Below are 16,674 nucleotides of genomic sequence, written 5' to 3' on the forward strand. Positions count from 1 at the left end.
CAGTTTGCTCCATTAGTCTGTCATCCCTCCCCTCATATGCCCAGTCTGCTCCATTAGTCTGTCACCTCCTCCTGTCACATGCCCAGTCTGCCTCATTAGTCTGTCACCCCCTCACCTCACAAGCCCAGTCTGCCTCCCCTCCCCTCACATGCCCAGTCTGCTCCATTAGTCTGTCACCCCCTCCCCTCACATGCCCAGTCTGCTCCACTACTCTGCCTCCCTCCCATCACATGCCCAGTCTGCTCCATTAGTCTGTCACCCCCTCCCCTCACATGCCAAGTCTGCCTGATTAGTCTGTCACCCCCTCACCTCACCTGTCCAGTCTGCCCTATTAGTCTGTCAACCCCTCCCCCACATGCCCAGTCTGCTGCATTAGCAAAACCAACATCTTTCCTACGAATCTTCAGCTCTGCGAGCCCTTACCTGCTCTGGTGCCTGCCGCCCTCCTCCTGCTCCTTTGTAGGCCGCCCTTCTTCTGCTGCTCTGGTGCACGCCGCCATCCTCCTGCCCCGGTGAGTCTCCTCTCCTGGCTGTGGCTTCGGTCTTCTCCTCCTCCACGGTGTCTTGCTATAACGTCCGAAGCATTTGACGCTGCAGCACACAGCAGGGAGCCTATTGGCGTGCGCGTGCCTCTGATCCCGGAAGTGCAGGTGCTGCATGCAGTATGTCGCCCGCAGTTTATTTGTTGTCGCAGATACAAATAAATGGAGGTGCGCCCCCCCCCCCCCCCCTCCAAAAACACAGCGGATTTATTAGACTGTCTGATGGAGGGGCAGAGGATGTAAAAGAAAAAAGCCTTTTTTTTTATGCCACAAAATATGGGGTCCATGAGTACACTATGGGGTCCATGAGTCAGAGGGGTGCCCAGTGCCACTGACGGCACCAGGCCACACATCTCACATCGCATTTTCAATTGTATCTGCATTTATTCCAATACAGTTGAAAACAATTATGAAAGAGGGAGCATTCCGCTGTCCTCTTCCTCCTCCGTCATTCACCCTTTGTTCTTGCGCCATGATGTCTCAGTGCAGGGCAATGATGTCATTACTGTGCCACTGCTTTGCCGAGTTGTGCAGAGCATACATCACTGCAGAGACTGAAGCAGCGTGTGAAAGAGGAGAGGTATTATATATATATATATATATATATATATATATATATATATATATATAATTTTTTTGAGTATATATTTAGTGAGTACACTGTTGGACAATGGCTATAATAGTATATGGATAACTATGGGGTGCATTATATAATATGGAGGACTATGGGCTCTGCATATTTGGAGGATTATGGAGGTATATTATACTATTTGGAGGACTATGTGGGTGCACTATAATATATGGAGAACAATGGGGTGCATTATAATATGTCGAGGACTATGGGGTGCATTAAACTGTATGGAAGACTATGTGTGAATTATATATGGACAACTATGATGTGTGCATTATAATACATAGAAGACTATGGAGGTTCATTATACTATATGGAGAACTTTGAGGTATATTGTACTACATGGAAAACTATAAGGGGTGAATAATATTATATGGAGAATTATGGGGTGTTCGCTATACTATATGGAGGACTGTGGGGTGCATTATACTATATGGATGACTATGGTGGGTGCATAATATATGGAAGATTATGGGGTGTTCATTATACTATATGGAGGACAATGGGTTGTGCATTTTAACCGTAAGTGCATTATACTACCGTATATGGAGGACTATGGTTGGTGCATAATGTTATATGGAAAATTATGTGGGGCCAATTGTAATATATGGAAGGCTATGTGGGGGCCATTATACTATTTGGAGGGCCATGAAGAAGCCTTTATACTTTATGGAGGTTCATTTGAGGGCTATTATACTGTATGCAAACAATTATACAATGTGAAGGTTTGTATGGAGTCATCATACTGTGCAGTGGGGGCTATTATACAGTTTGGAGGGTTTGTTGGGGCCATTATACAGTGTGAAGAGGTGTGAGGGTCATTATACTGTATGTAAGCCCATTATACTGCATGGTGGGTTGTGTGTGGGTCACAGTTGGGAATCATACTGTCTTGGGGTCACCATACTTTGCAGGGGTAGTGGATGGGGGTACAGTAGGGTCATCATACTGTGTGGGTGCAGGGTACTGTGGAGGAATTCACTGTGGGGGTATCATACAGTGTTTGTGGGGCAGTTTTTTTGGCATCATACTTTATGGATGTAATAAAAGGGGAATGTAGGGCCTTCAATAGGCGGAAAATAACTTTATAAGGTCTGTAAAGTTATGAAATATGTTCTTAAATGACCCAGATGAATATTAATTAATGTATTAATTAATTTATTTATTTATGAGGGGAGGACAATTAGAATTTCTACTATGGAGTTCCATTATTTCCATGTATGCCCTTGGGTAAAGGTGACCATATACAGTGCCTTGAAATAAAGTATTCATACGCTGTGAACCTTTCCATATTTTTTATGTTATTCCCACAAATTTAAATGTATTTTATTGGAAATACCAACACAATGTAGTAAGTATTTGTGAAGTGTAAAGGAAATGATACATGGTTTTCTAAGTATTTTAAAAATCTAAATCTGAAAATTGTGATGTGCTTTTGTATTCAGCCCCCTTTAGTCTGATATTCCTAATAAAATCCTGTCATATTGCCTCCAGAAGTCACTTAATTAGCAAATTGAGTTCACCTTTGTGTAATTTATTCTCAGTATAACTACAGCTCTTCTGTGAAGGCCTCAGAGGTTTGTTTGAGAACATTAGAGATCAAATGGCATAATGAAAAACATAAGGAACACACAAGACAGTTGAGGGATAAAGCCATTGTAGAGATATTAGCTTGTAAAGTTTAGGATATAATTTATGATGAGTCCAAGAGGGCATTACCATAGATAGGATTGTCTCTGGAGGTGTGAACTCTTTTCCTCTGCATAAGGTTAACAAATCACAAGCAGAAGGCATGATTCAAAGGAAAAAAAGAACACAGATAAGATAAACTTAGAGCTGTTTTCTTAAGGTACCGTCACACATAACGAGATCGCTAGCGAGATCGCAGCTGAGTCATGGTTTCTGTGACGCAGTAGCGATCCCGTTAGCGATCTCATTATGTGTGACATCTACCAGCGATCAGGCCCGTGCTGTGAGATCTCTAGTCGTTGCAGAATGGTCCAGGCCATTTTCTTCAAAGGCGATGTCTTGCTGGGCAGGACACATCGCTGTGTTTGACACTGTGTGACAGGGTCACAGTGACGGCTGAGATCGTTATACAGGTCGCTACTGCGACCTGTATCGTTCCTGCATGATTGGTAAGATCTGACTGTGTGACATCTCACCAGCGACCTCCCAGCGACTTACCAGCGATCCCTATCAGGTCGCATCGTTTTCGGGATCGCTAGTAAGTCGTTGTGTGTGACTGGGCCTTTAGTATGTGAGAAATGTATTGACAATATCCTTCTCTCAGACCTAATCTCTGCACCTACTGTGTGGAATTTAGCAGAGCTAAGTGTCATTACAAACACTTCCATCTTTTAGCTCATGGCAATCAGTGTGGGGTTAGAGGGAGTACTGACTGCCATGAGATGAAAGATGAAAATGTTTTGTAATCGCACTCAGCTCTGCTATATTCTCTTTCACATATACAGACTAATGTGTGATGAAAAATGTATGTATTTATAATAACACATGTCCTCAGAGATGGATTCTTCTTAATAAATTATCATTTTTATATTCTAAAATTTACAAGCAAATATCTCCACAACAGAGATGAGAAACCAAAGTATAAAAGTTATTCAGCTCTGCAGTCACTATTCCATGGTGATACCAGTATAACATGCTAAAGATGCTGGAATGTCTTCTTTAAGACTTATACGTGAGAGAATTCTTCAATACTTCAACTAAAGCTGAATTTACATTCTACATTTTGCGTTTACTCCTAAACATGCAACCCACTAAGAGCATGCTGCAGGTTATATAATTCCATATGTCATTTTAATAGCTACCTATGTATTTGCTGCACACAGTTATTTACTTCTTTTAGCTTTTGAAGGGATTATTATTAGTGATTCATCAATTGATCGTCTGTTGGCAGTAATTATTCAATATGTGTCATCTTTTAAATGCAAATAAAAAGTAGCAGATTGGACTGATGCCTTATAAATACCGCAATCATATTCACTGCATGTAGGCACAATACTATGCGATGAAAATCACAAGACAAAACCAAAGCTGTGACCAAGTTTTATGTGACAAAACACTGTGGTTTGGTTAAAGCCAATTCCCAAACCAAAAGAAGCTATAGAAATCAATAAATCATTAAAATAATTTTTATTTCAAATATCAAAAAATATTAATACATACAATAATAAAATTTCCAAAGGAGTTCCACTTTAATACAACAAGGGACACGAGGGGTTAATAAGAAATATATATTAATTACAAATATAAATAGATTTTAATAAATTATTTAATAATATATATATCCTTGTCAGTGATCGATCTGTTCTGTGATAAATAATTTAGTATGCACACAGTTAATATATATATATATATAAACACAAATATTTCTGGTTAGACTGAATTTAATTGTATGAACTAATTAGTTTAAATAAATAAATAGATAGAAAAATATTAAAGGTGTTTATAAATAAATAAATAAACAGCACTACTTGTAGAGTGCTTAGTTTTAATACATATATTCACCAAGTTTATAAAGCAAGTGCAAAAAAAAAACAAACTTTTTTAATATGGTTCATATCATTAAGGAATTCCCAGAAATATTCATGCTCAATAGTTCTATATGGTCACTATACATATATTCTAGCAGAACAGCAACTGCGGTATCTAGATCACCCAGAGTTATAAGCTTATTGCTGATTAAGTGCGATGTGCGAGGTATATGCTACTCCCTGTTACAAGTGACGGACCCAGCCGTAATCACCATACAAATATAGAAGGCATAAAGACCCGCACAGTACTCACTTCAACTCCCTCCACGTCCCGCCACCCCAACATATGTTTCGCCTTTTCTTCTTCGGGGGGCGTGTCTTTTGCACTTGCTTTATAAACTTGGTGAATATATGTATTAAAACTAAGCACTCTACAAGTAGTGCTGTTTATTTATTTATTTATAAACACCTTTAATATTTTTCTATCTATTTATTTATTTAAACTAATTAGTTCATACAATTAAATTGAGTCTAACCAGAAATATTTGTGTTTATATATATATATATATATATATATATATATATATATATTAACTGTGTGCATACTAAATTATTTATCACAGAACAGATCGATCACTGACAAGGATATATATATTATTAAATAATTTATTAAAATCTATTTATATTTGTAATTAATATATATTTCTTATTAACCCCTCGTGTCCCTTGTTGTATTAAAGTGGAACTCCTTTGGAAATTTTATTATTGTATGTATTAATATTTTTTGATACTTGAAATAAAAGTTATTTTAATGATTTATTGATTTCTATAGCTTCTTTTAGTTTGGGAATTGGTTTTACTCTCTTTAACAAGACAAATATGAGAACTCTTGTATAACAGACACCTGGTCAAACTGTGACAATGCCATACAGGCTTTAGAAATTTATAAAAAGCTATAGCTATAACACATTCACAATCTAGAAACTGCCACTAAGAAACACATAAATATTGTATATTGTTATGTGCATTGATATGCATGCTGTTCTTTCTTTACATTATATAATGTGTCATATATATTGTCTTGTGTGTTGATTCACAGAGCAACAAAATGCAACGTGTGGACTTTTCAGAATGCATGCCGGTCAGCTGTCCACAATCGCAGCAAATAGTACTGAAGAACAGCTGCTGCAAAATCTGCAAAGGTAACCATAACATCTAACACGTTTTTCTGCTTAGAAACACTTATGGGACATTCACTGGACTTTAATCCAACCATTACTGAGAACTGGGGCCCTGGTAGTAGAGTTTGGCAGAGTAGGGGCAATGTAAACAGTTAGGGGTACTTTGCACGTTGCGACATCGCTAGCCGATGCTAGCGATGCCGAGCGTGATAGTACCCGCCCCCGTCGCACATGCGATATCTTGTGATAGCTGCCGTAGCGAACACTATCGCTACGGCAGCTTCACACGCACTTACCTGCCCTGTGACGTCGCTCTGGCCGGCGACCCGCCTCCTTCCTAAGGGGGCGGGTCGTGCGGCGTCACAGTGACGTCACACGGCAGGTGGCCAATAGAAGTGGAGGGGCGGAGATGAGCGGGACATAAACATTCCGCCCACCTTCTCCCTTCCGCATAGCCGGTGGAGGACGGTAAGGAGATGTTCCTCGCTCCTGCGGTGTCACACACAGCGATGTGTGCTGCCACAGGAATGAGGAACAACATCGCTAATGAGAGGTGAAGGATTTTTGGTTTTAGGATGACCTCTCCACGGCAAACGATTTTTGCCACTTGCTGTGGCAAATATGCCCGTATCGCACAAACGATGGGGGCGGGTATGCACGATAGCGATATCATTACCGATATCGCTACCGTGTAAAGCCCCCTTAAGACCACCAGTTCTTTAAAAATATATAGCTTTACTCCACAGGAGCTTAAGAACAACTATGTACATGAGATAGCGGGCACATGTGTTCTCTTACATTTCATTATCACATTGAATCTCTACATACATTTGAGAGCCAGAAATTTTGCATGTTTTTAGATGATTAAATACTTATTTTCCACCATAATTTGAAAAACAAATCTTGCCAAATGAGACAAGGTGATTTTCTGGATTTGTTTTTTCATTTTGTCTCTCACAGTTGTGGTCTACCTATGATGTCAATTACAGGCCTCTCTCTGATCTATTTAAGTGGGAGAACTTGCGCAATTGGTGGCTGACTAAATACTTTTTTTCCCCCACTGTATTCAACTTATAGCTATATAATGGACATAAAGTCCTGCCCTTTAGCTTTCATTTGAGAGTATCCACATATCGTATCCACATCCTTTACATGTGCCAACCTGGTTTTAAAGGGCCCAAAAGTAATTGGACAATTGACTGTCAGACTGTTTCATGGGCCGGTGTGGACAATTAATTTGCTATTTCATTCTCAGTTAAGAACATAAAAGGCCTGGTAGTTGAAGTGTGGTGCTTGCATTTTGAAGTATTTACTGTGTAGTAAACGTTCGGTCAAATGAGCTCTACATGCAGGTGAAACAAGACATCCTTCATCTGGGAATACAGGAAAAAAATATCAGAGAAATTTCTACAATATGAAGAGTTACTAAATCTATAGTTTCTACTTCTAATCTATAGTTTATACTTTCCTGAGAAAGAAAGAAAGCACTGGTGACCTTAACAATACAAAAAGACCTGGACGCCCACGGAAGACAACAGTGATGAATAAGCGCCGATTAATTACCATGGTGAAGAGAAATCCCTTCATAACATCCAGCCAAGTGAAGAACACTTTCCAGGATGTACGAGTATCAATATCCAAATCTACTATAAGGAGAAGACGGCATGAAGGAAAATACAGAGGGTTCACTGCACGGGGCAAGTCACTCATAAGCCTCAACAATAAGAAGGCTAGATTGGACTTTGCTAAAAATAAATCTTGAAAAAACCCAGTACATTTCTTGAAGAACATTCTTTGGACAGATGAAACCAAGATCAACCTCTACCAGAATGATGGAAAGAAAAACGTATGGCAAAGGCATGATACAGCTCCTAATCCAAGGCATACCATATCATCTGTAATACATGGTGAATAAAGTGTGATGGCCTGGGCTTGTATGGCTGCCAGTGACACTGCATCACTAGTGTTTAGTGATGATGTGATACAGGACAGAAGCAGTCGGATGAATTCTGGGGTTTTCAGAGACACTGGTGCTCAAATGCAGCCAAACTAAGTGGTCGGCGTTTGATAATACAGATGGACAGTGACAAAACATAAAGCTAAAGCAACCCAGAAGTTTTATAAAGCAAAGAAGTGGAAAATTCTTGAATAGCTGAGTCAGTGACCTGATCTCATCCCAATAGAGCCGCATTTCACTTGTTATAGACAAATCTACAGATAGAAAGACCACAAACAGCAGCTGAAAACCACTGCCGTAAAGGACTAGCAGAGCATTAAAAAGGAGGAAACACAGCGTCTGGACTTCAGGCAGTTATTGCTAACAAGGGGTTTTCAACAAAGTATTAGAAATTAATATTTTATTTCCAAATATTTAATTTGTCCAATTACTTTTGAGCCTCTGAAATGAAGGGGGTGAGTGTAAAAAAAAACAAAAAATTGTTTAACAGAACTGAAGTCCTCAGTGGTTGATACCTTTTAATGGCTATCTGAAAAGATGGTAATAATAGCAAGCTTTCCAGACTACCCAGGTCTCTTCATCAGGCATGGTATAACACAAAATCTGAAGTCACATAGACCTGAGTAGTCTGGAAAGCTTGCTATTATTACCATCTTTTCAGATAGCCATTAAAAGGTATCAACCACTGAGGATTTCAGTTCTTTTAAACAATTTAGATATATTTTACCTGTAAAAAAAACAAACGCTTTAGCTCCTCTCATTTTTATGCGATAATTTTGTTCAACCACTGAATTAAAGCTGAAAGGCTGAACTTCAACGGAATCTGAAGTGTTCTGTGCAAAATCCATTGTGGTAATGTACAGAACAAAAATGTGAGAAATGTTGTCTCTAATATAGATGGACCTCCCTGTGCATGGCTGAGTCAGCACCCTGAGCCACATACTACAGCTGGGCTGGCTGCGACCTCCGGCACTTCTGTTATCATCCGAGGTGAAATATTGGTACATTGTAATGGCAGCAGCTCCCGTGGAGTTTGGGGCTTGGACTTCTTTAGATTCATTAGTTCATTTTCCCTTGGGCTAAAACAATGCTTTTTTTCTGTATGTGTTTATACCAAAATATGCAATAGCTATCTGTTAGGCTTAGATATTTTTTAATTCTACTTTTTCCTTTTTTATGTGGTGTTTGGTGCTGATTTGAAGCAGAAACGCTGTCCCTTTGTACTTATAAAAACACAACTGCTGGATTTACATGTGGGTTTTTTTTGGGCTCCACATAGGAACCTATAGGGTAAAAAATGCAGAGTCTATAAGGAAGAATCCAGTGGTTATGCTATGTGGGTACATAGACTAGGGGACAGACTGATGCAAAGTGATGAGGACTCCAGACACATGCTGGAGAACATACAGCAATCAGTGGCGATGCCATCTGTGGACATTAGGTTTTTCCAACACAAACAAAAATATAATTAGTGCTGAAAAAAGTAATAAAGGACCTTCATATATAATAATATGCTGAGCGGTTGGGTTTTTTAATTGCAGGAACTCTAACTGCATTCATTCACGTCCCAGATAATTGCGAGGTGGAACTCAACTCAAACCTATTTTGGTCAAATAATGGCCTCTTAGCGACTACTGATGCCTCATATCTGTTTGATGCAGTTATAGCCACGTAGTATAGATCTGCGATTCACACATAAAAATCCGATTACTATCCCGCCATGTATTGCATTATTCTTTAGCTGCCCGCAGGTTTGCCGCTGATCCTATATGGATGGATATAGGACTCTCAGCAGTACACTGATTAGTAATCCCATGCTCTCTCCTGTGCAGAGCAGGGCAATATGCTATACAGTAATAGTAATCTGATATCTCTCTTCTCATAAAATAAAATGCATCTCACAGTCTTTGTCAGGATCCATTTATTGCCATGGTTACTGGGGACAGCAAATAGCGGTATCATAGTGGAAATATAATGTTCTTTTATTATTGATTGGGATATTATGGTATAGATACAAAAGACTACATCTATGTCATGTGCCGGCTTGTGCTGAATTTTAACACAGAAGAAACCTCTTTATACTGAAACCTTGAATTTTTTCCCTTTATTAAAATGATTTTATGTAATGCTGCTTGTGCGATTACAATCAATTTCCAGGTTTTAGTAGGTATGTTAGCCCTGATCAGAATTTATCTGGGATATTTCATTAAAAAACTATCAGGTTGACATATAATAATAATAATAATAATTAATAATAATAAATCTACCTACAAATACACATAATACATATACTGCATATTGGGTGTGAGATGTCTTTATATGTACTGAAATTAGAAGGGCTCACAGGAATTATTTTGTAAATCTAATTTAAAGAGAATCTGTCATGAGGTTTTTGTTACCCCATCTGAGAGTAGCATGATATAGTGGTAGTAGGGGTAGAGATCCTGACTGTAGCGTTGCATCGCTTACTGAGCTTTTGATAAAATCACTGTTTTCTCTGCTTCAGATCTACCAGTTTTCTGAATTCTGAGCTCTGTATAACCTCGCCCACACCACTGATTGGCAGCCTATTCACAGCGTACAGAGAAACTTGCCAATCAGTAGTGAGGGAGGAGTTATGAATATCAAGGACTACATGGAAGCAGGTTTAATAGTCCTTTAGTGAGAATCTCCTGCTGATAAAATAGTGATTTTATCAAAACTACAGAAAGCAACCCAGTAAATGACACATTGCATATATTATTGTTTCTCTCTCCACATCATGCTGCTCTCAGGTTAGGTGGTTAAGACTTGCTGGAAGATTCTCTTTAAGGATTGTAGCCCATATTTTTTATGCTTGTGTACAACATTATCTACAGATAGTTACCAAAAAATATAGAGATGTTAGAGGGGTTTTCCCGCTTTTTGAAAAGTGTACTCAAAAGGATTCTTATTGTGATGTATAGAGCATGAGCTGCAGATCTCAGTGATTGGCTGCAGCAGTGATGTGTAGAGATAAGCAAACCTGAGGTTCGATTTTTGAACTGAACACCAAATTTAAAAATCAAGGTTCGGGTTCGAGGATCGGATGCTGTACGTACGAACAAATCTCGTGTGAGCAAAGCTGTGTTCGGGTACGCTCGGTCCTCAGTTCAATGCGAGCCACTTCCGGCGCACACTGAGGGTAACAACAAAGTGATTGGATGTAGTGTGCAACCAAAAAAAAAAGTTTGAAAAGGCTCGCCTGCCCATTCTCCCCCGGAAGTATTCTGCTTATGGGTATGTGGACGGAGACTCCAACTGCCAATCAGTGACTTGATCCAGGGTTTGGGTCAAGCTTGTGGAGCTAGGCCCGTTTGTTGCCAGCGAACTGAATATACAAAAGTTTGCTCATCTTTAGTGATGTGCACTGTGTTCGTGAAACCAAAGTTGCAGCTAAAACACTGAGACTGGAACAGCAGGGAGCTGGTCCAGGAGAGGAAGAGGGTGAGTACCATCTGTCTGTTATTTTACATTACAGGAATCACTTGTGGTCAACTTATCTAACAGTGGAAAACCCATTTAGTAAAAGTACCTGCATGTGTAACAATGTAAGCTGAAATAATAACTGGTAAGCTGATTTTTAGCAGTATTGTTTCCTAAAAAGCAATAGAGAATTTGAATAAAAAAAAAACATGTAGAAATGAATGAAACAAAAAATAGGTGGTGGAGGGCTAAGCATCTACACCGTCCCTCTAGGGCCCTAATTCTTAGTAGCCCTTCCCTAAGCCACGGAGGTTGGAACAGTAAAAATAGGCATCCCCACTCAATGTGGGCTAACCACTGGCGCGTATTATTTTTGGCCTTTGAGGTTTTTAATCTGTGTCACTAAAGATATATCAATTTTTAAAAGGGTAATTTAACGGGAACATGTCACCCTTTTGCATTTTGTTTTGTTCTTTTTAATTATTTATATGGGTGTCGCGGGCGGGGAGGAGGGTGTCAGCACACCGCGCTCACCCCTTCTGCTCGGGTCCGGCAGCTGCTCAGTGGTGGCTCGAGCTGTGGGCCGGATCCCAGGGTTTCTCGAGCGACACTCCTCGCCCGTGAGTGAAAGGGGATTGTTGGTTGGGTGTGGGGGATTGTTATAGTTCGTGACGCCACCCACGGTTGTGGTGATTGCACCACCGCTGCTCTGGACGGGGATCCCGGGGATGGTGAAGGGGAGCAGCCAGGTGTTGTGTTGCCCCTCCGTGGGTAGGGGTTGGTGATCCCGGGGCCCGGTGATGGGTTGTGAGGTGCGGGGCCTGGTAGGCGCAGGGACGCGGGGGCAGCGCTGTGCCTTGCAGCACTGTGGTACTCACTCAGCCTGAGACACGGACACAGTTTGTACGGTAAACCAAACGGCTGGTAGGACGGTCCCACAGACGGCTGCACCTGCACTCCCGGTAGGTGACGGTGATGTCCCTCTTCCTTGCACCTATGTTTGACTGATGGTAGCGGTGGATTCCCTCCGGTTACCCGCTCCCCGACTGCAATCTGGGCCGGAGGAGCTCTACACTTTGCCCGCAGGCGCTGGCCCTGAGAAACTGGTGCCTTGGCGGTGGCGGTGTCTCTCTGCTTCAGGTTGAGCTGTTGCCTTCAATCGGGACTTGGTTGTTGGGGGATCTACGTCCCCTTCACTGACGGATTCGGCAAATTTGGCGACTCCTAGCCTTGCCAGGGTCCGAGAGGCCCCTGCCCTGGTGCTGACTGTCCTTCGGAACACTGCTCCAGACCACCGGGCACACAGCCAACGGGGTCCTTCCAGGAACTTCCAAACGGTCCCCCTCCAGACAGTCACCGCCGTCGCTGACCTTGCTGTTCTGGCCCTACACAAAGCTGGGCCCTCAGGCTTTGCACACTCTCTGCTCTGTCACCACTTCTTGCTCTCCTCCTTTTCCACTTTTCTTTCCTTCACTTTCCACTTGCTGTTTACTTTAGCCCTGCCTGGGCTACTCCTCCACTCCTTCCACTTCCTCCTCCCTGACTCATCTGCCTGGTACTTCCCGCCTCCAGAGCTGTGATCTCCTTGGTGGGCGGAGCCAACCGCCTGGCCCACCCCCTGGTGTGAATCATCAGCCTCTGGAGGAAGGCAACAAGGATTTGTGGTTAGCTGTGATATGCCTACCTGGAGTGTGGGGTGTGGTGGTGTTGTGACCTGTGACCCCTGGCTTGCCCAGGGCGACACATTCCCCCTTAGCAAAATGCAGACCGTCCGCGGGCTGCCGTCCTACACCGGTTTTATTTTTCTGAAAAAGGGGTAACAAGGTTAAGCAAACAAGAATAACATTTTTAATAACTCTTCCCAAGACGGGAGGCACATTTACTTTTAACGTTGCAACGGTTTACGGTTACGGTTTCCGCTCTCTCCCACCCAAGTAACCTGGCCCTGATGCTGCCCCTAAAACCCAGGCAGCACCCCTTGACCCACAGTCCAGCACACGGTACCCGAGCGGGATCTGTCCTTCCCTCCAGAGGGTAGCCACCGGTTCCTTTGGTGGCTGGGCCCTGGCCTGCTCTGCTCAGGGCCCTCTCTCCAACCTGCCTCTCCGGAGGCGGCATTGCGGAAAACGGTAACGGTAACCAATATATTTACAAGCCACTAACGTCTGTGGTTGCCCTGCAAGTTCACGGGCTTGTCCATGGATAGTTCCCATGCATTTTTAAACGGTCCCCACGGGGACAACGGTGCCGGCTCCAGCCGGTTGCAAATCACACAAAATCAGGTTAAGTACTCGGTAATTTTCATTTTTCTTATCATCAGAACTTTCAAAACTTTTCAACAACCAACAACTACAACCACTCCTGCACTTTGCGGACCCCTTCTACTCATAGAACGGTCTCCCTGTACCTAAGTGGGGGTCTACCTAGGTTGGACCGGGTGGACCTCCGGGGCCCAGTGTCAGTGTTGCTAGACAGTGGGGTAGAGGGAACATTCGGTTCCTCCTCCCTGCTATGGTGTGGAGCAGGCGGAGGTGTAGGGGGACTGGGTACAGGTTCGTCCCTGGGCACTGGCACTGGTTCTGGCTCACGGTTAACCGCTTCCACTACTTCTTCATCCACGGGTTGTGGGAACAGTATTACTGGAAGTATCACCGCGCCGTTCTGTGTAGGCCAGTTTGCTGGGAAGTCACCCATCACAGTGTGGATTACCTCTGCCGCCTTTTCCACTGGTGGAAGAACCGGTACTTCAGCCTCTGCTTTCAACGCTGGGGGGCATTTTTTTAGATGGTCCCGAGAAACGGTGGCCAGGGTGCCCCCTTGGTCACGACTGATCTGGTAGGTCTTCCCATCGTCCCACTCTGTGGGTTGTACGACGTAAGGGACTTGCTCCCACTGGTCATCCAGTTTGTGGGCTTTTCTCTTCCGTTTCAGCACCACATCTCCTGGCTGGAAAGGACCTGCGGGCGCCTTCTGATTGAACCGGTGCTCTTGCTGTTCTCGACTCCGACTGAGGTTTTTCTCCACATACTTCTGGATTTGTCGATACTGGGCCCTCCTCCGACTTTCCCACTCTGCTGTTTAAGGGAGTGCTTCCGGGGCCTCTAACCCCATCTCCAAATCCACCGGCAGGCGGCCAGGACGAGCCCTCATCAGATACGCTGGGGTGCACTTCGTCGAGCTGGACGGGATATTATTGTACATGTCGACCAAGTCGGGTAACTTTTCTGGCCACATGTTCCGTTCTTCCAGCGGTAGTGTCTTGAGGAGCCCCAGGACCAAGTGGTTCATTTTCTCGCACATGCCGTTGGTTTGGGCGTGGTACGGAGTGGTCCGGATCTTCTTGCAGCCGTACAACTGGCAGAATTCGTGAAACACTTCTGCTTCAAAAGCCGGGCCTTGGTCAGTCAGCACCTTCTCGGGGTACCCATGGGGTCGGCAAAAATAGGCCTGGAACGCTCGAGCAGCGGTTCGACCAGTCAGGTCCTTAACGGGGACTACCACCATAAATCTTGAGTAGTGATCTACCATGGTCAATGCGTAGGTGTACCCACTTCGGCTAGGGGTGAGTTTGACATGGTCTAGGGCGACCAGCTCCAGCGGCTGATGGGTGACTATGGGGTGTGACGGTGCCCTCTGGCTATGCTCGTCCTTTCTTCTCAGCGTACAAGGACCGCACTCTCGACACCAGGCTTCCACCGATTCACGCATCCCACTCCAATAGAACCGCTCCCTCAACAACATCTCCAGCTTCTTCCACCTGAAGTGGCCAGCACCATCATGGTATGCCTGTAGGACAGTAGCGACATCAGCTTGAGGAATGATTAACTGGCATATTTTCTCATGGGTCTTCGGGTTGATCAGCTCACGGTATAGCATCCCTTGGTGTATGTAAAGCCGTTTCCGTTCTTTCCACAAGCGTTGGGCTTCGGCTGGAGTGGCAGGGTCTATCCCCATAGCACCTTGTTCCACCAGGGTCTTGACAAGGTGGACAGCCGGCGCTTGATCCTGGGCGTCTTGCCACTCTTGACTGGGCCGCGGGTCCAGATCCACCTTTTGCTGACATACTTGTACCCTCTCAGTAGGCGGCTGGTGAAACGCGGGCAACTCAATCTCCTCGAGGTCGTCATCCTCGCACCCCTCTTCTGACAAATGGGGCATCCGGGAGAGTGCATCTGCATTGATGTTGACACGACCAGCTCGGTACTTTATGGTGAAATCATAGTTGGCTAACCGGGCTACCCACCGCTGCTCCAGCGCGCCCAACTTGGCCGTGTTCAGGTGAGTCAGCGGATTGTTGTCCGTGAATGCGGTGAATTTTGCTGCCGCCAAATAGTGACGGAACCGCTCCGTGATAGCCCACACCAACGCCAGTAGCTCAAGCTTGAAGGAGCTATAGTTCTCAGGGTTCCTTTCGGTCGGCCGGAGTTTTCGGCTGGCGTAGGCAATCACCTTCTCCCTTCCCTCCTGGACCTGGGATAGGACCGCTCCTAGCCTCACGTTACTGGCGTCCGTGTGGAGGATGAATGGGCGCCCATAGTCAGGGTACGCCAGGACCTCTTCTCCGGTCAGGGCCGCCTTCAACTGGCAAAAGGACTCTTCATGCTTGTCCTCCCACGACAGTGGGGCTCCGATGGGTCTACCACCTTTGGTCTGTCCCACGAGGAGATCTTGCATGGGGGCAGCCATCTTCGTGTACCCCTTTATAAAGCGCCGATAGTACCCCACCAGACCCAGAAACTGCCTTACCTCCTTCACTGTAGTTGGTCTCGGCCAGCTTTGGATGGCAGTGATCTTCTCAGGGTCGGGGGCGACACCATCCGCACTCACCACATGCCCTAGGTACTGCACCTTGGGTTTCAGCAGGTGGCATTTTGAGGGCTTCAACTTCATCCCGTACTTGGCAAGGGACGCGAACACCTCGGCCAGTTGCTCCAGATGGGCCTCATACGTCTGGGAATAAACAATCACATCATCCAAATACAGCAGGACGGTCTCGAAGTTTAAATGTCCCAAACAGCATTCCATCAACCGTTGAAAGGTCCCAGGGGCATTGCACAGCCCAAACGGCATGCTATTGAATTCGCAGAGTCCCATCGGGGTGGTGAAGGCGGTCTTCTCCCGGTCCTCTGGAGCCACGGCCACTTGCCAGTACCCGCTGGTGAGGTCAAGGGTCGAGAAGTAGTTTGCAGTCCTCAGTGCGGCCAAAGACTCTTCAATACGCGGTAATGGATAGGCATCTTTATGGGTTATCTGGTTGATCTTCCGGTAGTCCACACACATCCGCATGGTACCATCCTTTTTCTTGACCAGTACCAACGGAGCGGCCCAGGGACTACAACTGTCCCGAATAACCCCAGCCTCCTTCATATTCCTCAACATGTCCTTGGCACACTGGTAATGTGCAGGGGGAATAGGTCTCTAC

The 16,674-nt window shown here is 44.3% G+C and overlaps 1 protein-coding gene across 1 annotated transcript in view; it reads left to right on the forward strand.

Moving 5' to 3' along the window:
• NELL2 (neural EGFL like 2) overlaps window positions 1-16,674 on the forward strand; it is a 461,689-nt gene that overhangs the window by 263,999 nt on the left and 181,016 nt on the right. The window contains exon 11 of the mRNA XM_075344966.1: window positions 5,770-5,872. Coding sequence (XP_075201081.1) covers window positions 5,770-5,872 — 103 coding nt within the window. The remainder of the gene's footprint in view (window positions 1-5,769; window positions 5,873-16,674) is intronic.

Source organism: Anomaloglossus baeobatrachus, chromosome 4, assembly GCF_048569485.1.
Source record: "Anomaloglossus baeobatrachus isolate aAnoBae1 chromosome 4, aAnoBae1.hap1, whole genome shotgun sequence".
Classification (NCBI taxonomy): Eukaryota; Metazoa; Chordata; class Amphibia; order Anura; family Aromobatidae; genus Anomaloglossus; species Anomaloglossus baeobatrachus.